Below are 23,512 nucleotides of genomic sequence, written 5' to 3' on the forward strand. Positions count from 1 at the left end.
GCATAACCCTCCATACAGCAGAATCCCTAAAGAAGCCAGAGTGGTTGTAAATTAGTCAGGGCTTTAGTCCTTTCCCCCTATTGGGGTGCCAGGGAGAGAGCTGAGCTTTGCAGGGATTGTTCACAAGGTGGTGGATGACACCAAGGATGAATATAACACGCAGCTCCAAAAGAGGAAAATGCCTGTTTTGCCAAAAGCTGTACAGCACCACAAAACATAAACTCTCCTAGAGCTTAATGTTCCCCAGTGCATCATCTTCAGTGCTATCCTCTGAGACTGGCACTGAGAATGCTACCATGTAGCACTCCTCTCTCCCTCCTGGCTTTCACAGATGTGTGGTCTTTGCTTTTCATATGAATAAACGAATTCCACTTCATGCTCCAGAAGACATTCTTTAACATTTTTCACAAAAGCAGGAGCCTGTCAGCTTCTGTCATGTATTAGCTGGAAACACAAGAGAGAAGGCTGAAAGAGGACTGGAAAATTTGTACAAACAGATGGCATTTCTCTTGCCTGTGCTTCTAAATTAAAATTCTGAGTATAAACCAGGAGTAAAAGTTGACATTTTGTCTCTAGAGAAAATCCTCTTTAAGGCACGTCATAGTAATAGCACCAACAAGTCCTATGAAGGACTTCTGAGGTCTGGCATAACAGAGGAATTCAGTTTAATAATAGACATTATGTTTTCCTTTCCATAAGATGCTTGAGCCTTTTATATATTTTACTAGAGTTTGGGCTTTTTTTTTTTTAACTCAGAAATGAATAATGAGTTGCACCTAACAGAGGACTGGAACAACTGCACTTTGACTGTTTGGGATTTTTTTTAAACTGTATAAGGAAAATAAATCTATTAGTTTATAATTCAGTACCTAAGTTCATCTTGGGCCACAATTTGCCATTTAAGTTTCTAGCGAAGAGGCAGCTTTTTGCATAGACCATGCTTCATTACTCTTTTAAGTGACAGACATTTTGTATTCTGAAACATCTTGTTTCATAAATGCAGTGGTTTTATTGTAAAATGCACAATCACTACTTTGCGTGGTAAAGAAAATTGTATTATTTTAAAGGATTTTATTAAAGCGTCGTTATACTTTAATTTTTACTTAGCCTTTGGGAGAAAGCAGAACACTGCAATTCTGGTTGGTACGTGCCAGTTACCTGGTTGCCCCAGCGTAGCTCTGGGACTGTTCCATAACCTTGCTTCCAGGTGGCCTACAGGAGACTGTGTTGCAGCTTAAAAGAGTTGACAGTTTGCCTCTGTTGTTCAGGCCTTCATCGGTGAATCCTAATTGCCCCTGCAAATCCTCATTCTCGTCTTACCTTTAAAAAGTGATGTGTTCTCAAATGGGCATTGTTCTTCGTCCCTTACAAATCACTGCTGCATCGAGTATCTGAACCAGCTTTGTGGATCTGACTGGCTCTCACCTTCTGCTCTTTATCAGCTTGCAGACAGTCTAAAAGCATTTTGTTCATGGTTGGTTTGGTTAAAATTGTGTATTTTTTTTCTGAGAAAAAGCAGTGTAAGTAAGAATAAAATTTCTGCATAATTTATTCTGTGGAACTGATGAGCTGCCATCGGTTCCTGGCTTACAGCACTAAACCTGGGAAAATCCCCTTCACCTGGTAACTGTTGTGAGCTCAGCTCAACCTGAGGGACTGTGGCAGTAGCATCACCGTGAGCAGCCCATCAGCTGTTACACAGACCTGCCTTTCAGCTCATCCTCTGAAAGCTGTGGTCGTTTTTCCCAAAATTTCAGATGCAAACCTTCTATTTTGATCCAGGCAGTTGAGAGCAGCAGATACAGCACTGCTGGTCACTGTGGTCTCTCGTTGCGTGTGCCTCGCTTTATATTTGGAAAATTATCTCTGACTTGTTTTTGTTTGAATTTATTAGAACATCGTGGTCCTCCGTCGGGAACAAACTCTGCCAAGCAGAGTCCAGCTCCGCAGCACCGACCTCTGGGATCAGCACAGATGAACCCTTCCAGCACAGACAGGTACAGAGCTTTTGTATTTGGCAAAAGGAACTGAAAGCAACTAGAAAAGCTTGACTGGTGGGATCGTTTACATGCAAAAGTGACATCCGCTTCCTTCTACTTCTCTGCAGGGTAGCTACAGAAGTTGAAGCTGGAAAAGAAGTTTCAAATAGTTACAGGCTTTCGTGGCCTGAGCATAAGCACTTGACACAACCGGATGCCGGCGTTGCTGCAGTTATTGGTAGTCGTCATTCGCAGGTGCAGGTAACCATGCAGAGGCACGCAAAATGCCAGTTCCTCAAGACACTACAGTGAAATTGCCACAGAGTATTCAAAATGAGAACAGGAAAACGTTTCCTTGTCAGACTTGGGTAGAAAGTTGCTTATAAAAACGCACTAAAGCATTTCACATAATGTTTTTGCTAATAATTTATATTTATTTGCTTGTCGTAGTTGAATACTCAGACAAAATCCTTGGAACAGGGCTACTACAGACCCTCTGGCAACATTTCCTAAAGAAATCTTATATGCACATCAAAAACTTAGGAAGAAAGATGTTATTTATATTTAGACTTAGAATGAAACCATTGCACTTAATCATACATGAGTTGTGATGAATTCATCTTAAATTGTATATTGCATGCTTTTCAAAATGTGGAAATTTGTAAAGCATTTCTCCAGAGAAACAAAGATTTAAGTCTGCCTATAGGTCCTCATCTTTTTTTTTTCCCTCTGGTCTCACTTCCTGCACAGAATTCTGGCTGTTTCCCAGTAGAATTGGAGAGAGGCCCTCGAGGGTTTGGGTTCAGTCTTCGAGGAGGAAAGGAATACAACATGGGCTTATTTATCCTTCGACTAGCTGAAGATGGACCAGCTGTCAAAGATGGGAGAGTACATGTGAGTTTGTCTTTCCTAATCAGTTTGTCAGCACAGAAGTCGGCCTTTTGACATACTTACTTTGCCTATGCTGGTAACAAACTTTGTTCATGAGGTCGGGATTCCAGCAGGCAGAACAGCATCTGGACAGCTGTCCTTTCAGCTACTACTGTGCAGTGATAGCAAATGCTGTGGTGCTAGGATTTTAAAGGAGAAAATGTTACTCTGGCCATCCAAAACGAACTGTCTATCCATGTGCCTGAGTTACAATAATGTCCCTGGGCTTAGTAGCAGTAAATCAGGATACTCCAGAAAAGAAATTGCACAGTGGAACAGAAAACGGAAAGTATAGTCACTGTCCAAGTCAGTGAATTTGTAAAGAATTTCTGTGTGTACGTTGTGCTATTGCTGTTTTGTGCATTATTTGAAGATACAAGCCTAATATTTTTTTCAAAGATTACTCTGCTGATTCTTAGGTTTTTGTAAGAAATTCACTCTCTGTTATTATAGGAAAAACAAAATGTATAGGTACAATAGCAAAGAATTGATGGCACATGACGATCTGTGACTTCTGTTCAGAGCTGAACTTTCACAGTCTGGAGCACACAACTGAGTCGGGTGACCGTGAAATGCAGTCCCTTGGTGGTTCACTGTGCGTGGCTGCTGACACACGTCTCTGCCTCCTTTTGGACTGTAGTCTACCAGGAGAGAGACGACACTCAGTCCTTGCTGGAGCTATTCTGACTCTCACTTGGATTTGAAATTTTATGTATTGTTAACTTCCACTACCCTAATTCTTTGCAGAAATTAAATTTCTGACAGAGATAAAGATTTAGTGCATGCTGTCTTTGACCAGGGGAGAAGATAAGTGTGACGGGAGCCGATGGTCTCTGCCTATGTAGGCAGAGACCTCCTTCAAGAAGGAGCCCAAAAATAGATTCCAAGGGAGGGGGAGACCATGGGGAGCTTCCTCAGCAGTCTTTTAAAGCCCACTCCTACCTCTTGGCACCAGGCACCTTTCTGTGCCAAGGATATATGTATGTAGGAGGCTCCTCAAATGCTCACAGTTTCTTCCTCCTCAGTCCAGCCTGGTACAGTGAGGGAGAGAACAATCCTGTTGCCTATTTCTGAGTTTTCCAGTCTCATCTCTTGCCAGAAAGGAGTCCTATCCTAGCAGACAGATTAAAATCTAAATAATAAAAACAAACCTGGATGTGGAGTTTCATGCTTCTTCTCATAAAGCCACATCCACATCTTTTTTTGTTACCCTTTTGTTTCTGATCACCTTTTGGCCAGTAAAACAGGAGTGCCTTGTGATCATAGGTGGCAAAGGTGCTGAGAGCAAGATTCAAACCTACATGAACAATAGGCTCAAGTTGCATCTTATTGTTTCCCAGAGGTCCTACTTTTGACTAGTAGACAAGTGGACTGTACAGTAGGGCAGAGCTCATCTGCAGACTCACACCATTCCTGTGCTGAAGCTGTGTGTAACAGTAGTGCAATCGCATCTGAAAAGTGGATTCAGAACAGAGTCAGCTGCTTGTCCCACCAGCATGGGAGAATCCTAGCTTGTGTTTCATCCTCATTCGTTTCTGGTGGTGCATTTGTGTGAATAAAATGCTGCTTAATTCAGATGTCTCAGTGGCAAGAGGAGGCAAAGTGGTAGTACAATATGAAAGTAAGTCAATCACGCTGCTGTCTGCACCACTTCTTGCATCACTCAGGACACCGGTTTTAGGCACATTAGTGATTTTGTTATTCAGCAGTGAATGTATTTGCTGATGCTGGGTGCGGTCTGTACCCCTCCACAGCCGGTCAGGCACCGGTGGGAGCGGTGGAGCAGAGCCAGAAGTGCTGTGGTGCGTGCCCCCTGCAGCTCTGAGCTCACCCAGTGTGAGATTGTTCATGGGTTTTGTGTCGTTCGCTTTGTCCCTCCCGCAGCTGTAAAATGCTGTCATTTTTCTGGCTGTTCTCTAAAACAGTGGAGAGGAATTTCTCACCCAGTTAATGGCAGCTGAGCATGATGTGAGGCACGTAGCATGGTGCAGAGCGCCCTGTCCTATCAGATGAGTAACCAGCTACTGACCTTCTTTGGCAGAGGCATTTTATTTAACAAAGCCCAGTTTCTTTAAACTGCTAAATTTAAACACTGGTGACATCCATTGGCTGACCCGTGTATTGCAAAATAGGTTTCACGACACTTTGTGCAGATACTGAGGCCCGTTCTGGTTAGCCTGCAAAGTTGGTGTGAAAGGTAATTATCCACCCAACTTCTATGCAAGTTGCTAATTGGCCTCAAAGACCTTAGTGCTGATAAATGCATAAAGGTGATCTTTCCTACCTGGAAAAATGAATCCATTCCTTTATATGAAACTTGTTCTGCCGTAGTAACAGTCAGGTTTTTATTAAACATACAGACGCATGTTGCCAGGTTTTCCATGGTTTGTCAATATCCCTCTGTAAGATGATCCAGAATGAAAATAGGCACAGGAATATGGCTGTACCTGACTCGTTGCTTGTAAATAAATGGAAGATGTTTAAAGTAAGCTGAGACTTTCTATTGAGCTGGCTGAACAGGAGACCTGACATGAAGAGTTCTGAACTGCCACCTTGTTGTGTTGTTTTGTGTTGTATTGTGTAATCAGCAGTCCTAGAGTGGTTTTGTTATTGTTGATTTCATGTGGATTTAATGTAAGAGCTAAAACAGAAGCATCTGTCTCTGTTTTTTCTTTCTAAATGAAAAAATATTTTATGGTGGCCATGATTCATAAAAACTGAACTGGTTGTTATTTTCTTACCAGGTTGGTGACCAAATTGTTGAAATCAATGGAGAACCCACCCAAGGAATCACTCACACACGAGCTATTGAGCTGATTCAGGCTGGAGGAAATAAAGTTTTGCTGCTGCTGAGACCAGGGACTGGCTTGATACCAGATCACAGTATGTCATCTAAAGTGTGGTTTCATTTTGTGTAAATATCTTACAAATCGTAAGGTCACTTTTTCTGATGAAGAGCTTTTCAGTAATAGTTAACTAACCACGAGTTTATCCCTTGAAAATTTTAAAACACGCAGTTTGAACTACCAAATTGTTTGCTGTGTTCAGTCATTTACAGGCAGCAACTGGCATCCGCTCAAGGGATAAAATCTGCTCAGAAGTTTCTCTATTTCTTTCCTCCAGAGAGCTAGAAGATAGTTCTGAACATCTTACTGTTCCAAATTGCACATCACAGTAAAATCAGAGTGAATTAGCGCATGGCATGGAAACAGCCCATCTGTGACCCAAGAGATCTGTTCTGTGCCATCTTGCTGGCTTCCTGACTGGCTTTGTTTGTGTTTCACACTGAATTACTTTGTCACTAAGTGTGAAAGTTAAATAGAGTCCTCTGTGTTCTGATGAACTTCTGCTGAGGTCCTCTTAAATCAGCATTTACAAGCTAGAACAGAGGGAACCAGTGTGAGGTTCACCTCTCTCTCTCTCCTTACTAACAGCTGTTCAAGCTTGGTATAATTTCAGCAATGCTAAATAGTGTTCATCGTGCACCAGGAGGACAGCACAAGAGCTATCTGGAACCACTGCCGGCCCTCTTGTGCGTGGAAATTTCCTAAATCTTACACAGAAACACACGATATAGAAAGTCAGGCAGGAACTCTAGAGACCATCTGATCCAGCCTTCTGCCAAAGTCAGGTCCTGAGATAACCTTAAACAACTGGGACTGGATCAGTGACTGTAAAGAAGGGAAAGGTTTTGCCTCTTGTCTTGCTGTTAATCATACATTCCTGATTAAATTCTTGCTTGCTGTACTCTGTGATTTTGGTATGTAGTTCTGGGCTTTTTCTCTTCCTTCTTCAGGTTTGGCTCCCTCCAGTTTGTGTCCCTACGTGAAACCTGAGCAACATTAAGGGCTTTCAGTGCTTTTCTTGGGTTTTCCTTAAAGACTTGGTAAATCTGCATGTCTTGTGTTTCATCTCTTCCTATTAGTAAAGTGTAAAGCTATGAACAACCTCAACTTCTCATTATTTTCAATTTTCTTTTAGCAAAAAAACATTTTAGCATTTATTTGATTTTCTTGTAACCAATGTAGACCAGGAATTTGTTTTGCAATTTGGCTACGTAGCCTCTAAAATTATGCTTGTAAAAGACCATGTCAGTCCCACAGAAATCCAGCCAGCATAAGCAGAAGCTTTTTCCAAAGTCACTTCCTTATAATTGTTGTAGGTTGTAGAACAATGCAGTATGGAAAAATGACTAAATAAAACTTTGAGATTATGCCACTACAGAATCTTTTTTAAATTGAAGCTTTCACGTAACATCCTGATACCTCCGTAGCACGCACGTTTCTAAAATAGTCTTAAAAAAAATAATCAAATCTCTCTGTTTACTTCCAGGTGATTGGGATAGTTATAATCCATCTTCATCAACTGTAATATATGAAGAACAGTCACCATTATCTTCATCTTCACATTCTGCTTCCCCATCTGAAGTGTGTTATTTACCAGTACCAGGAGAAGCTTTAATGAAAGTTCAACTGTCTGAGAAACTGGAACAAGCAAAGAACACTGTGCCTGAAAAGATAAGCACTTTAACCGAAAACCAGTTTGAGATGAAGCCTCTGTCTTCTCCCCAGAGAACAAATAACAGATGGGATCTCCCCTCCAGTCCTGGGTTTGAAATCACAAAAGGTAGTTTGGAATTAGGGACCAGAAGAGACAGATCTGCAAGTCCAAAAAAGTTAGGGGCAGCTGAGGGACACCACCACACAGGTTTGCACAGCCCTAGAAAGGGGGATCCTGAAAAAAGCTATGGCAATCTCTCACATAAACCTGACAGTTCCAGAAGGAGTGAGAGTAAACTCACAGAAATAGGGATGAACAATAGTAGCAAAAAAGAGTGTTCCAGTGGAAATCAAGGCGGGTGTGCCAGTCCTCAAAAGCATCTCAGTAAGCAAGGAAACACAGAAGTGTTCTGCAAGTTACAAGAATATCCTGACTTAACTGGTGGTGATAAGATGACTGTTGAGCAACTGAAAGGTGGAAATGGTAAAATAGGAGTCACAAGGAAAGAAGGGAAGCAGAAGAGTTCCGGAAAGAAGGAAGGGTGGTCTCCAGAGACAAAATATGCAGCATTTGAGAGCAACCTTCCATTCAGTGACTCTAAGAGATACACATCCGAAGAGGAAAAAATGAGGAAGTCAAACTCTGGAGAACTGAGTTCCAGCAGATTCAAAACTTCAAGCCTTTCCAATATTCCACTGCTTTCCATGGAGAAACAAAGAAGGCTCGACGCACAGGAGACTGATATTCTGAACAGACAGCATGGAGAGCGACACATGGAGCTGCCTGATGAAACCAAAGATGATGGAATTTCCAAATCTGAAAATAGTTCTCCGGTCAAGAAAACACCAATAACTCCTGGACCTTGGAGGGTACCAAGTGCATGTAAAGTCACCAATACAGCAGGTGTGGCTGAAAAACGGGTTTGACTGACACTTTTTTTAGAACATGTAATCAAGTTTCTAATAATGATCATTTAAAAGCATTGTTTCTTTACACAAAGTTGTCGTATTTTTCAGAAACTGGTTAGAGGGTGGAAAGTATTTGATTCATTCTTAAATTATCTAAGCTGCATGAAGGACCTTTTGGATTGCTTAAATGAAATGCCTCCATAAGCTGCTGTCCCCTTGTCCTTTTGAAGGCGGTGTTCTGCTGCTCTCAACGTTGCACTGCTACAGCTTTCTCAGATAGTATTGTGAGTTTCTGAACAAAATTATTTAATGCCTATATTGCCAATGTGATCATGACTCACTTCTTGTTCTTGTGCCAAGTTATCTACTGTATCCAGTCAATCCAATTCTTCTCATATGTATTCCAGTCACAGGAAAGTCAAGGTTTTGTCGAAATGGGTATTTTCTCAAGAGCATGTTGCATGTTTACATAAGGAAATACCCATGTCTTACTGGTTCAGTAAGAAGATGGGTGGGTTGGTTCTATCAATTGTAGGGCAGCAAATGAGCCACTGATGCTGTTCCAATTGATGTCTTTTTCTTAAATTTTTATACCTAATATAAAATCATGTAGATAAAAATTATATTTGACATAAATCAATGTTTTGTAATTTTGCCTTTTACGAACACAACAAAATTGCTTTATTTTCTTGATTCATGAGGATGCTTATAATAACTGTTTGCAAACATCTGTCAAAACAGAGAAAATGCTGGTTTCTGTTAAATAGCATAATTCTTTTCGTTTCATGTAGCACAATGTCCTCCTTAGCATTCTTTGTAAACATAAGCATTGAGTGTGCATTTATTTTCAGCCTCATTGTGGTGCTGTATACTAAAAAGTCACATCTTTAATTATTTAATGCTAGTTAAGAATTGGATTTTTTCTTTCCCTCTGTAGAGCTAACAACTGATCTTTAGGACAGAACCAACTGCCATACTAGCTCCTTAAATGAAGTTCCTGCCTGTGTGTATTAGGTCTCCCATATTTTATTTTAAATGTGTGTCTAAGAGTGCTGAGTAGTAAGACATACAGGGTACATGAGTCTTAATATCTATTGTTTGGGCTATAATACAGATTTTTTTAAAAATAATACTGGAGAATGTTACCACCAGAATCTTCTGACATATTAGACCTATAGCTGCAAGAACAGCAGACTGCATAAATTGAAGGGTTTTATTTCCATGATAGTTTTAGAGGTGATCTCCTGATGTGACAGGTCTTTAATTACTGGGAAAAAAAAAAAAAAGTGGTAAAAGGAATGTATTGGTCCAGCTTGCAGAAGGAAAAAGAAGTGTAGAAGGCCAAGCTTTACTTACTCATCAAAATTCAAACTTGTTTAAGCTTTGAAACATGTAATGTTTTTAAAGCATAATGAAGCACAGTGATTCAGTTCTGAGTTGAAGAACTCTTTGGAAGTACAGATGACTACTCAAACAGCTTTTTAAAGAAACACTTTGAATATTAAATGGGCTTTAAAGCAGATCTGAACTGTGCTCTGCTGCTTCACATTGGATGATCCATTGATTTGTTGTGTAGCATAACATGAACAAGTACTCCACGTTACGGAGTATGACTGTGAAAATATTTAATACTTCAAAGTTAGTCTATGTAGATATTAACCATGTATTCTTAACAAGAGTCTGTTTTTTGTTGTTGTATGCACTTGCCCTAACCACTAAATGCAGAAACAGATTCAGAAGTTTAGTACAGAGATGAAATAGCACCACTGAAATTATTTCCCTGTCATCAACTACCCCTATATTTTTTCTATATATTAATGTGACCTGATTTATTGTCCTATCTGTGTGTGAATCCTCCTTCCATAGAACTTGTATCTGTACTTACTGTATCAGATGACTTAGCAATGTGGCCTTGGAATGCTAAGCAATGTATGGATGTACTGGGTGTAAATGTTTATATAATGTACAGCACCTTTATACATACTTCTGAGGTTCTGACTAGAGAGAGACCTGTAAATCGCTCATTATTTTTTATATAGATATTAAAAAAGAAAGTCCAGTTTGTTGCTTGTTGGTTCTGCACTGTATAAAATAGATTGTCTGCTGACTTTCAGTGGTGTGATACTTTAAACAGATAAATATATAACCCAGATTTTACCCACAAACATAATACTCTTCTGGAAAACAAATGCAGTTTATTATTGGAAGTTTTCTGGACTCCTGGTTCAAATAACAAATGTTCAACAAAGGTAATATAAAAATCATGAAGTCAAGTAGAAACAATTGTTTACGATGAAATACTTGTACTGTAGGTTTATTTGTACATTTTGATATATAAAAATGTCATTTCCTTTTCCATCTTACAACCTTTCCTTGTACAGAAAATAGCTATAAACAATTTGCTACCCAAGATTCTCATGCCCTCTTACTCCTTAAGTGAAAGAATGAAGCTATGAGAAGGTTGGTTGGTTGGTTTGTTTTTTTCCATTGCTAATATAATTGAAGGTAATAGTCACAAAACTTAAGGAAAATGCAAGTTTAACAGCCTTTTTTTTTTTCTCTCTCCTATGCCTTTTCTCAACAATCTATTTTTAAGTGAGGTCTTTGTAACTGATCTCCCACTGACCTGATCCACGCAACAGAACACTTCCTTAGGTATTCCAGTGTAAGGCACTAGTGCAGTGCACAGCTGCAGCAACTTCACAGAACACTGGGTTTGGTACAGGAGCATGTCCTTTGTACATACCACGTGCTACTAACTGCCCACTGACTAACCCTAACGGAGATGTTAGCGGGAACGAACATAGCAAAATACTTGTAGTTGCCAGCTGTTCTACATGTTGTTTGTGTTGTAAGGTTGTTCTTACGTAACTGATGTTTTCAAAAAACCAATAATTTATTTGCAGTAAGCCTAATGTAAGCTACCCAGTATTAATCTGTTGTATCTACTGTGCAGCTGCAAGCTCAACAACTGTCAGCGTAGGGGCAGCGTTCAGCTTGTGCAGACTGAATTTCACTGCATCCTGCAGTAGCTCACGATAAAGAGGCAAAGCCTAAAACACACTGAGATGCTAAGAAAAATACTCCTCAGCACATTCAGGTAACTGCCTTTAAGTATTGTCTAGCTGAACAGAGTTCTGAAGTCAGTGTAGCTCCAGTGCTCTCTGGAAATGATGCAGACTGAACCAGGAGGCCTCTTTGTTTATCTCATGCACAGGATTGACGGGTGTTAAACAAGGCACCCATCGCGCCACCCCAGTAAGAGCAGTACCATGACTCTTACCGTGTTTGATGCCCCACAGTAGGTGCACACAATTCCTGATATTCTCAATCTCAGCCACTAGTATTTAGCCCCCTTTATCCTGTTGTACATGTGTTTGCCATAAGATAACTGATAAGCCCAGTAGAGTTACAGAACAGTACAGCAGAGGAACAACGTTCAGTACATACGCTGAGACTGTTGAAGCCCTCGGCGGTTACATCTTTCTGTAGTGTGAGCGCGCCTCTGCTTTCTGCCCAAGCCACTGGTCTCTGGTCTGTCCTGGTGGAGCAGATGGCTGAGTGCTGATGTTTGGTCAGCTCAGGGTTTAATCTTCCATAACTGGAAAGAGATGTTGAGAATGAGTATAGCCCTGAAAGCCACCGGGCTGAATGCTTTTCATCTACAGGTAAGGCTCCCCTTTCCTTCACCCATCCTGCACTGAAGACAGAACTGAGGGTTCTGACTACTGGCTTTAAGCAGGCCTGAGCAGGGCTGAAACTTAAGGGCTGTCCTTCCCCCACCCCGTGCCACGAGCTGGTTCAGGGAGGTAGAGCTTGACTCAAGATGGTCCCGTCTCTGAATTACCAAGCAGAGGGAGCCTAATTCAAACCAAGTCTTTTTGCTTGGGTGCCAAATTCCCCTTCAGTGGTGTAAGGGTGACACACCCGCACGCCCAAGAGTTTTCTTCTTTATGTGGGAATTATACTTACTCTGATATTGAATCCTAGCAGATCACTTACAACACCCGAAACAGCAGAAAGTATTACAACACGTGTTATATTGTAGATTAATGGGTTCATGGTCAGCCCATACAGCCTAAATGGGGTATCTAATTCCTACAGTAAGAGAAAGAAAAGAAACAAAACACAACACAACCCACAACGTGTCATTAGTTAGCCCATACCTGAAGCAATTAATCTGCTTTTTAGCTTAATATTGGCTTTCTGGAAGACACTGTGCTGCCTCTGTAGCCTTACTTATACATTCATGTAAAAATTCCCACTATGGATTTCAGGCCTTCCCGCACAGATGTTTTCTAACAGCCATCCTGGACCTGAAAAAACCTCCTTTGTATAAATACTAGCTTCATAACAACAGTGTGATGCAACAGGCTGCAAAATTTGTCTAGACTATTCTAGGTGGCTTTTAGACTATGCCCTTTCTTTTCAAATAGCTACCCTGTTCCTGTCAACAAGAAATTTCCACTTTGAAGTTGCTGAAGGACAATGACATTCTAAATTGTAGCAAGCTGCTGTTAGTCAAATGTTTGCAACATAATTAGCTACATGAATCTTGTATTACTAGAGCTTAAACCACTGTTGTCGAAGCACAGTCAAACTCCCTTTGCGAAACCTAACTTATCTAATCAAAAGACAATGGAACTGGAAAGAGCAAAACCACATGGTCACTGTCATTAGCCACTGTTTGCATAAAGCTGAGCAACCACCTGTTTTTAGGGAGATGAACTTACCTTCAGTAGCTTTGTAGAGAGTTTCAAAACATTGTTTACTAGAGACAGCTGTTCTTTCTTGTTTGGCTTCTTCTCCATCTTCAGGTATAAGTTTATCTGTGACATAAACATTACAGACTAGAGACTAATATTCCAACACTAGCCCCCAAACAAGTTCTGGCTTTGGAAAAATTAGAGTCATTTTTGCAATCTCACTCCTAAACAAGTGATGACATCTACAGACAGAGGACTTTAACAGTGTTATATCATTATTTTCCTGATTGACATGGCAAATGTGTTAATGCCCAGCCAAAAATAATTTAAAACTTTAAAATCTAAGGCGGTCTTATGTTTACCAGCTTGTCCCTCTGTAGTTGTAGTTATACTGCTTTATTGCAGTGCAGCACAAATGTTGGGTTTTAAATTTTAAAATTTGATTCCGGTATTTTTTTAAGATGGTTTGAAATGCAATAGTTTTATCCAAAAATGGCATAAAGCCAAAGGGAGAACATGCATGGAGGTACCTGCTCAGTAAGCAAGATGGAAATATTGCTGTATTTCTTGTTGGTTTCAGATCCCAAGGATCCTAGGCGTAGTAAAAAGAGGAGAAGTGCTGCCTCCCAGATTAAGAACTCCCAGTTGTAAGCTGCATTCAGAAATGTTTTGTGACCCTTCAGGACCTGTATTGAAAACAAAAACATCTACATCAGTAACAACTAACATGCCTATTCTTTGGAGAGGTGCAAAAGCCTTGCCCTCATTCCTCTTCTGAACAGATATCCATGCTCTGGAGTGACTGATGCTTTTTCCTTTGAAGTATAATTCATTCATGTAACAAGGTTAAAGTAAAAAACCTTGTTTACAACCTTGTTTTAGCTCGGCATTTGCTTTTTTTTTCTTTCCACCAAGAAAAAGATGTGTTAGCCAGAAAGCTTATACTTTCTTTTTCCTCCCTCTTTCCAATTAACTAGTAATTAAATGTCTTTCCTTGTGTGTGCTTGTCGCACAGCCTTAGACCACCATAGCCATGCTAAGCTGATTCTGCCTTTCCTAGGAGTGCATTTATTCATCAGGTCTATTACAGCAGGATGGGGACTGTCATTGCTTTCTCCAGTAACCTGTGGCTTACAAAAGCAATCACAGCAGTGAAAGTCAGTATCTACTAATCATCAGTCCTATTTCCATCACAACTGCCATCTTAATGATATTAAGAATTTTCCTAAAAAACTTAATTGATCACTTGCGAAAACCAAAGAAACCAAGAAAGAGCTCCTGTATTAATACTACTTACTGTAACAGAAGGTTTAGTGAAGAATTAAAAGGTGTAATAGTTACTGATCTGCTTTTCAACCACAGGGGTTCTTAAAGATGGTGCTGCAATCAGCCCTCTTAAATAAAATGTCCTGTGAACACATGAAGTGCTTAGGCAGAGTCCTTTATTTTGTGCAAAAAGCCTTTGTCCTGAAATCTAAATTATACAAAATCTAAGCTTTCCACCACAAAAGTAGAGAATTAACATCTATAACCAACTACACATCACAAAATTTTTAAAAATGCAGAACTCCATTCCCCATACTATTTTGGAGACCAACAGCTACAATGCAAGCGTTACATAGGTTCTGCAAAATAATATATATATATATATATTTTTAACTTTTTTAACTACTTTAAAAAAATCTTACCTGGGCACAGCATATAAAAGCAATTGAAAGAGCCAGTAAAAAGATGGATGATACAACAACATCCACAGATCGCTGGGGGCCTCGCCTCTGCAGAAATAAAGACACTGAGTCAGGTCTAAGGTTTGGATGTAGGATCTGCAGAGACCTGTAACGTACCTAGAGACTTCATTTACACTCACTGTAGTAACCAAACGCACCCATTCTTGGATTAGAACTCACCTTTAGATAGGAACGAAGGGATAACCAGATTTTAATGTTTTCTACCTTCTTGAGTCTGAAGTGAGGAATTTCATATTTCCTAGCTTTCCGAGCAGATGTAATGTGACTAAAAAGCTTGGCAAATAAAAACCTCTGCAAATTAAAAACACACAAAAACATAAATTAGAAAATAATAAAACATACCAAGGAAAATCATTGCTAGGGTTTGCTTAGCAGTAACTGGCAGAAAGCCTTAGCTTTACAGCACTCTGGGAAAACCTAACTGCAGGGTCTTGTTGCGTGACCTCTCAGACATTTGTTCATCTTGTGCGCGGCAGAGGTAGAACTGCTGATGCTACACAGGGGTAGCCACAAAGCCAGCAAATGATGACGTTCTTCACAGCATGCAATATTTAGAACCATTTGGACAAAGCTATTGCCCAGTTATGACAGAGCTGAATGTGATGTCGCCAACTCTCTAATGCTAAGTATGCTTTTTCCTAAGTAGCAAGTGTATCAACAAGCTTATGTCTGATAAATAAAGAGTCTTACCAGACTCACCTACCTGAGTTTCTCACACATCTTACCAGATTCAACACTTCTGCTTGCTGAGACATGTCTTATAATTTGTAGCATGGTTTTGGAAGACCCACTGCTCCACAGTTCATGAAATATTTTAGTTTTAACATATTTAAGCATACCTGTTTGTAAGTTCTCTCAGCAACACACATCATGAAGAAAAACATCCAGGTTAAGCAAAGACGTTCAAGGAAGTTGATGGCAGACAAAACAATGACGGGGATGCTAGCAGGTGCTCCACAAAAGATGTGCAAAAGCTCCATTAAAGAAAAGGAGCACAACTGCTCCAGATTATCTGTGCGGAAGAGTCTGTAGAGGAACGGCAGGAATGCTAATCCAATGGTGATGATGTTTCCCAGCATTTGATACCCCACTCCCTGCTGGTAGGCATTAACCTGGCAAGCAGGAACAAAAACAGTGTGATCAACCAGGTTTTTTGCATCAAAGGAAACATACGCTGCTGTGGCAGCATTAATTGAATTGAGCACTCATTTTCCCCTCTGCCTCAAAGGACAGAGCAGAAAGTTCCACCCATTTCAGTCCAAACACTGCAAATTAAAAACAAAACAAAAAACGCTCACCAGTCTTTGCCAAGACTTGATAAATTTTGGTTTATGCAATTCCTAAGTAAATTTAGGACAACTGTATTTGCAGCTGTGGGAGGACCAAGTTTTATGCCTCATTCCATGGTTGACAGTGTAGCTATTTTCAGTTTTTGTTGTTTTTTTTAAAGTGTAAGGGAGAAAGATTGCAATGCTTTACAGCTCTCTTACCCTGCTCATGATAATTCCACTGATCTCCAGCACGGACATGTCCACCTTCTTACAGTCATTCCCTTCCCAGATCAGTGCACTCACTTTTGCAGATGCTGGACTTGTATTCTGAAGCCAAAACAAATGGTTCTATAAAAGAAAAAAGAACACAACAGGCATACAATGCATTTTTGTCTCACTACTAAATAATTAATTTTACTATTGAGTATTTAGATTGAAAGGGGATTCCAAAGTTGTCTTTGAGTGAAACACTTTGTTTTGAGATTAGCAGTGGTCTAGATGATAGTGGGGGGAAGTTCATTGATCCTGTTTAGATCATCCTAGTCTTCAGTGTGATTAGCACAGCTGACAGAATGGGCTCATCCAGCAGTAGGTTGCTCACATTATACCAACAGCATTCAGATGCATCTTTTGTATTATTTGGGCAGACAAATGAGGAGGGGGGGAGGAAGGGAGTAGCTGAATTGAAGAAGAAAAAAAAAAAACTTTCATAGTACTCTCTACTGCATGCAAAACAACAAACCTGCTGGAAAACATCTTCCTTCAGGTCTCGTCTGGTACCTTTCACTGTCACTTCCTCACTGTCACTGGTGCAGGATGAGCGGCACTCTGGGCCATGAAGCAGATCATCCCAAAGCATGTCTTCTGTCTCAGAGTCCTGGCGGGTACTTTCCGAGTCTCTCCGGGTCACGCTACAGCTCCGGGATCCCACGCTAATGCAGGATCTTGAGTCCTTTGAAGACGAACAAAATTTACACAGTACAGCCCCACACCCAAGTTGCATTCCCCTCTCCAAGCAATCAGACAAATCAGCTTCCATGGCTGATTCCACTAATTCTAATGCAAAGTTTTTCTGGTTTCTGCATAATCTATGTTAAGATTTTATTTATGAAAATATTTATATCCATACATGTTATCTATATTTTATTTTTAGATAGTGGGAGCGGTGGGTCAGGAAGATAAACAATTAAGTGAATGAGTATATTAGAATAAAGTATTTCTTCAAGAATCAGAATTTATTAGCATAAAAGCTACAACACAGTGCTGCCTCCCAAACACCAGGCCTTCAATACAAGCAATTCAAGGCAGCTTGGACCATAATGTGCTGCTAGTAGAATGATTTTTTTTTTGCTGTTGTTAAACGGAATAGAATAGTCAAAATTGTGAATGAAGTCCACAAAGCTGCAAACACGCGTGTAGGGAGGCCACACGTTATACCTGAAGATGCTGCAGCACTATTATTTAATAATGGTCTGTTCTGATGGGAGGGATATCCCCGCACTGGTCAGGCTCAGAAAAGTTAAGCCTGTGAATTTAGCACCGTACCTGACTATATATTGTGGACTCCAGTTCAGATTCCACGACACTATCAGAGTCTCTGGCACCTTTAAGGGCTTCCTTGACCTGCCAAAAACAAAGGAAAAACAACCCATGATCCATAGCAGAAAGTTGCGTAGAAAATGGCTTAAATTCAACATGAGTACCTGTGAGACAGCCTGGTTCAGAGAAATGAGAGGCCTTTTCTGCTCTTCATAGCTATTGTCACTGGAAGCCCCTTCTGCATTCTGGCATAGTAAGATCCTTTGTGCCATTGCTTCAGCATCCTCCTCACTTGAAAGGTCATCAGAAATACCATCTCTGTTGGTGCAATCATCCTGGAAATGCAGCAAAATAAGATGAAGGCACCGAAAGGACCAACCTGAATCGCATCAAACTGCAGGTTCAGAGCCAGTGCTGCTGCTACGCCACGATACAGAGTAATCTCTTATCTCCAAATGCCTAGAGACAGAGAAGTTGGAACCGCACAGTACTACAGTCCTGTAGGGCTGAAGAAATTTGTTCTGAACAAATTCTAATCTATGTTCTTCATATTGGAGGTAACACCTTACTGACCCAGAGGAGCCTCAAAAGTAACTCCACAAAGCTTCTTGTTTTAGAGCTTTAAACAGCAATCATGATGCCTTAACTTAGTCTCTCCCACCCCCCAAGAGACATTTCAGTCTTCATTTTCCTATCTTCAGTCTTCCAGAGGATAACGTGAGAACTGTTTGCAAGGAAAATGTTTTACAGAACTGCTTTTGAAAATTTCTAATTTATTTATTTTTAATAATTATCAGCAGTATTCCTTAACTGAGCAGCTTATCATCAGAAATCTTATAACGAAATAAGCAGTTAGGTAAAACAGACATTTTCCAGGACTGTCTGTGATTAACACACTTGACTATTGTAAGAGACACATGAAAAGGTGCTTACAGTGAAAATTAGCAACATGTCAACTGTTCAGTCCAGAAGCAGAAAGGGTTTTTAGATTTCCTGTAAGCAACGATTTGTTGAGAAAGAGAGTACCTTGAATTGGATCCATCCATACACTTAAGTACCAAGAAACTTTTGGGCACACACAGAAAGTACTGAAACTTGCCACTGCAAATGGATGTTTCTTGCCAGTACCTGATGGCTCTTTTCTGCATCGGAAAGTTTATTTTTCTCTTTCAAGTTCAACAGCCTGTATTCAGATCTGGCATGTCTGTGCTTAATGCCATTATTCACAGCATTCACACCATTTTCTGTCTCAGTCCCTTTCTCAGCTACCGTCTTTATTCTTCTGACCCTGTGAGAGAAAACAAAATTAAGTGCTTTTATGTCAGAGAAAAGTTCTTTGAGGAAAACATCAAGGTCTCTTGTCACTTGCCATGCAGGTACAACGTTAAGCAATAGTTGAGGGAATACATAACTGTCTTCTTCTGACAGGCTCTTTGTGGCCTGATTCTGTTGAAGAGACTTAAATCTGCTTCACTTTCACCATTTTTGTAACTGTAAACTTCTAAATCAAGAGGGAAATATTTTCTTATTCAAAAAACTAGCTAAGGGCAACTCAGAAGGCAAGAAGTCTGCATCAAGGAAAAGGATCTGTCAGTTGAAAACTCATCTGGAAACTCGCTTGAGAAAACAATAAAAGGCAATGAAATAATATCCCAAACAATCCATCCTCCTTTTTCCCCAGGTTATTTTTAGAGAAAAAGTAAGACAGTGTAGTGGCATGACTATTCAAGCAACCTTAACTAGAAGACACAATTGCTTCTGAATATTAGGTAAAATTGTAATATAATTTGAGAATACACATTCAAGAATTGTTACTTATCTGATAAATAAAAATAAGCTCTGTCACTTTCTGCAACCCATCTACCACTTAATTTCAGCTACAGCGTGAGATATAATACAATCTCCTAATAAGGACATAATAAAGACTCCTACAATACCAAGCATGCTCTTAGCTCCAAAGCTGGCAGACCCTGGGGACATCAGTGACAGCACACGTTTTGTATTCATTTTCCAAATATCGAATTGTTCACACAGTGTCGTTACAAACACACCAAACCCAGCGAAGATCACATACCTCCTTCGGAACAGCATGCCAAATAAACTGTTAAGAACAGATGCAGATTCCGACTGCTGTTCTTTACTGGCTTTCTCAGGAGAAGACCCGCTGTTCCCATCAACACCCACAGATTTGCGTAATTTCCTGATTAGAAGAAATAAAAGGAGAATTCAATTTGCATAGCAAGCTAGTTTTAGGTCTTTCTTAAAAGATCTGAATCAGATTTGAACAGCATTTTAGATGCTATTTTACATGAGTCATGCTGACAGGAGGCTTATTTCCAAATAGAATAAATTTTACGTGGATAAGCAGAATTTATGCATACACAAGACATCAGTGTCACTAGCAAAGGAATTGAAAAGGATACAACAGACAAAAATCTAGATAGAATCTTTACTGTAGAAATCTAATGGTAGCAAAAATCTAACCACACCCCTAATTCTCTGTTCAGATATATTACAGTTGCATTTGCACTGAGTAACGCTCCTAACAGTTAAATACCTAGCAGATGACCTGTAACATTTCCCACATGCAAAGAAAATTGCCAGCAATGAATCCACCAGTCATATCCATCATCATTCGCCTCTTCTCAATAAACATCAGCAGTCTGGTATAGTTAAAACCAAAGCAGGACACCGGTTTGGTTTGCAAAACCTTGAGGGTGCCTTAGGAAAAGAAGACCCAAATGTCAACTACAGCAGACCTATCACAGCCTGGTAACCTTGCAGCATTTGTCTTTGTTATGAGAAGATTACATGCAAGACAGAAAATATTCCTTTTTACGTTTGCAGTTAAATAACATTGACATAAAAACAGAAGAGAAAATATTTACTCGTTAAATTCTCCCATGAGCAATCCATCATATGCTCTGATCCCAACAAATAAACCCATTACCTCTCTCACCTCCTCCGCCTGCTGAGTCCATTGTTTCCCGAAGTTTTGCTGATCTGTGTGGACACTATTTGACAGTGAACAGTTCCCATGAGTAACATAAGGCACATAGGTCCCATGACTTCGCTTGCATTCACCACAGGTATCATGAAATACAATACAACTGCTATGACTGAAAAAGAGAAAATTGTATCAAATGCAAAAGCATGACCCAGTTTTTACTTCTGTCTTAACTACTTATTTTAACTCTGTATTATAACTTCTGCAAATACTACTGTACTGTAAACAGTATAGAATAAATACTGGACAAAGAGAAAAAGGAAGCTGAAAGATCACTTCAAAGGACAAATCAAGAACAGCATAAACAATCAGCTACTGGATGACAGCGGAACTGCAGAGAAGCATTTACTTGCGATTTCACTGGTTAAAATGTTAATGCCCAACAGATAGTACGAGGCTGCCTAAATTAATAGATTTTACTGTCAGAAAGGACCAAGCATGTTTTTCCAAACAGATCTGTGCAACACCAAAGACTTCTTACCTAAATGTTCCTACATCAAATCCACATCTGGTGCAGACCACTGCAGCTCAGAGTTGTAAGTACAAACAGGCTGTCTGAAGAGGGGTGCCTCAGTATAACAAAAGTAAAATTCAAAACTCTTCTCACCTAGATGATTACCCCACCTTCCACTGTCCTGTACACACCAGTGAAATACCACCACAACCTCCCCAAAAGGCAGAATGCCAAAGCACAGCTGGCTAAGGTTCCACAGGAAAGAAGGCAGTTGTGGAGTCAGTGTGACTCTTTTTGATCCAGTGCCTCATCAGCAAGACAGGGCAGAGCAAACACAGCACAAGAAGTTAGCCCATCACCTGAAAGCGCGGGAGCACAGAACCCACGAACACACTGAGGATAAAGCTTTGCCCTGCATCTGCAGGCAGTGCTCAGACAAGTAAATTATAGGATCCTTATTTTTTTATTATGGACTATGGAAGAGTATGAGGTTCCTTGCAGAAAAAAAAGATCGTGGCACAGCCTACCGCTACTCCTTACCTTGCATAAGGTAGAGCACCAGGAGCCACATAAAAATACGCTGGGAAGTGACCTGTATCCACCACTGGCTGAACAGTGGGAAAAACACAACTCTCACAATTCCCTTCCTAGTTAGTGACGTCCAAGGGATCTCAGGCTTAGCTTTGGCAAACGTAGAACCTCGACATTCAAGGAAAAATAAACAAGTCATTATAGGTGAACTACAAGAATTTTCTTACTTGTGACTTCCTCTTTGGCCAAGGCCAAGCTCTGCCGGGATGCCGCCATCTGAAGGGGAGCCAGCCCGACCTCCCAGCCTGTGCAGGGTAGGCAGGCGTGCCCAAAAGCAGGTCCCCACCCTACCCACACCCTGCTGCTCCCCTTCCAACGAGCTCTGTGCCCCCCAGCCCTCACGTTGCCCCTGCCGAGCTCCTCCTGCCCCTGCCCCTGCCCGCGGCCTTCCCCCGGGGGCCGCAGAAGGCCCCTAGCAGGAGGCAGGCCCTCAGCAGCCGGCCCCCAGCTCCCCTCGGGGGCACCCCCTCACCTCACCTCGGATGAGATCCACGTCGATCAGGTCGGGCTGGATGTGCCCCTTCTTTTTCGGCTTGTTTTTGAAGCCCTGCGGAGCCGAAAACAAAGGCCCGTCAGCGCTCCCCACCCCCCCCCACACACACACATCCCCCCTCACGGCGAGGGGGCCGCCGCCGTTACCTTCATCTCGGTCTGCTCGATGGCCTTCTCCCATATCTGCTGGTCGTAGGCCCCGACCTGCAAGGAGACCGGGCTGAGGCGGCGGCCGGGCCCGCGCCCGCGCCCGCCGCGCCGCACTCACCTTCTTCTGGTACCAAGAGATCGCGTCACGGTCGCGCGCGGCCATGAGGCGCGGCCCCGGTGCCGGCCTCAGCCCCCCGGTCCCGGTCCCGGGCCGCCGCCGGTGCCGCCGTTACCCCGGAGACCGCCGCGCGCCGCCCGCCCGGTGCTCAGCTGCCGCCGCCTGGCGCCGCCCCGGGCCGGGCCGGGCAGCGTGAGGGGAGCGCCGAGAGGCCCCGGCCCGCCCCCGTGAGGCGCGACAAGGAGCGAGGCGGGGATAAAGGGACAAAATCAGACTTTGTTTATTTAAAAAAATACTTTACAGGAAGAAAAAAAAAAAAAAATTTCTATGCATTCCGCTCGACTATTTTACAAAGGAATAGCTTAACAGTTTGACACTCTCGTACAGTCAGCTACCGGAGGAAATGCACCGCGGCAGAGGGTTCACACAGCGCTTACACCGCTCGTCGTAAAAACCTCGCAAAACACTTGCTAAATGTCAATAAATATACTAAGGCCGCACAAAGCAAACAGTCTTCCAGGCAATTGTACACGTCCTCTGTAGGCAAAGACCTTAGATAAATTAAAACCACAGAAAAAAAAATAATAATCTTAGCTGCCAATCCAAATCAAACCACAAAAACAGCAATACAGAACTCTCTTTACACGTTGTACAAAGAAACCAGAAGCATACGTATGCCTTCAGACGCAGTTCGGAGTGCCCCCGTGACGCTTCTTGGGGCCATGTGCTACGGCAGCCCAGGGCCGCCCTGCCCCGGGGGGCTTCTGGTGGGATTTGTGGCCGGACAGACGCAAGGACAGCACGCAGGGCTTCGGGGGGGAAGGTTGCTTTTCTGGGGGAAACACCAAAATGCTCCTCTTGCACCCCTTAGACAGGCGAACGCCTACAAGCGCTTCGCGTTCCTAGGAAAGGCGGATTTCAGGAGTTTATCACTCAGTTGGTTGAGACCTGAAAATGGCAGGCCATGCCAGGAGGACTTTAACTTTTGTCTGTGGTAGAAGATCTGACAATTAGCATCGTCCAGGGGAACTAAACTGTAATGTGTAGATCTGACAGAGTACAGTACGGAGCCCTTTTTCTGTATGGCAAGATCTGAACCTACAAAAAAAGGTTATTATA

At 41.5% G+C, this 23,512-nt stretch overlaps 2 protein-coding genes across 5 annotated transcripts in view; one reads left to right on the plus strand and one right to left on the minus strand.

Annotated features, from left to right (window-relative positions):
• The window catches only part of MAGI3 (membrane associated guanylate kinase, WW and PDZ domain containing 3), a 61,324-nt gene extending 50,948 nt beyond the window's left edge, over nt 1-10,376 (plus strand). For 2 of the 3 annotated variants that reach the window (XM_084497568.1, XM_084497569.1), the window contains exons 17-21: nt 1,895-1,997; nt 2,108-2,240; nt 2,730-2,873; nt 5,654-5,792; nt 7,242-10,376. In XM_084497568.1, the coding sequence (XP_084353694.1) occupies nt 1,895-1,997; nt 2,108-2,240; nt 2,730-2,873; nt 5,654-5,792; nt 7,242-8,335 (1,613 nt within the window). In that variant the 3' untranslated portion in view covers nt 8,336-10,376. Of the gene's footprint in view, nt 1-1,894; nt 1,998-2,107; nt 2,241-2,729; nt 2,874-5,653; nt 5,793-6,705; nt 6,796-7,241 lie in introns of all 3 variants that reach the window. The other variant, XM_084497570.1, reaches the window with a different exon arrangement.
• A 116-nt stretch (nt 10,377-10,492) lies between these two features.
• On the minus strand, nt 10,493-22,541 carry PHTF1 (putative homeodomain transcription factor 1). 2 transcript variants are annotated; one of them, XM_084497571.1, is made up of 18 exons: nt 22,394-22,540; nt 22,273-22,329; nt 22,111-22,180; nt 21,583-21,741; nt 20,541-20,700; nt 19,656-19,781; nt 18,710-18,869; nt 17,746-17,916; nt 17,588-17,665; nt 16,785-16,994; nt 16,262-16,390; nt 15,611-15,883; nt 14,931-15,062; nt 14,712-14,798; nt 13,554-13,709; nt 13,051-13,146; nt 12,290-12,415; nt 10,493-11,918 (listed from the first exon to the last, which is right to left on the minus strand). In XM_084497571.1, exons 1-18 carry the CDS (start codon nt 22,436-22,438, stop codon nt 11,898-11,900), a joined length of 2,256 nt encoding a protein of 751 aa, XP_084353697.1. In that variant the 5' UTR covers nt 22,439-22,540; the 3' UTR covers nt 10,493-11,897. The 2 variants fall into 2 exon arrangements, 1 of the variants encoding a protein (XP_084353697.1); XR_014685732.1 differs by lacking the exons at nt 10,493-11,918; nt 12,290-12,415; nt 13,051-13,146 and adding an exon at nt 14,321-14,432 and having other exon boundaries at nt 13,571-13,709; nt 22,394-22,541.
• Nucleotides 22,542-23,512: the final 971 nt, after the last annotated feature.

The sequence above is a fragment of the Aythya ferina genome (genome assembly GCF_964211825.1).
Source record: "Aythya ferina genome assembly, chromosome: 25".
NCBI lineage: Eukaryota > Metazoa > Chordata > Aves > Anseriformes > Anatidae > Aythya > Aythya ferina.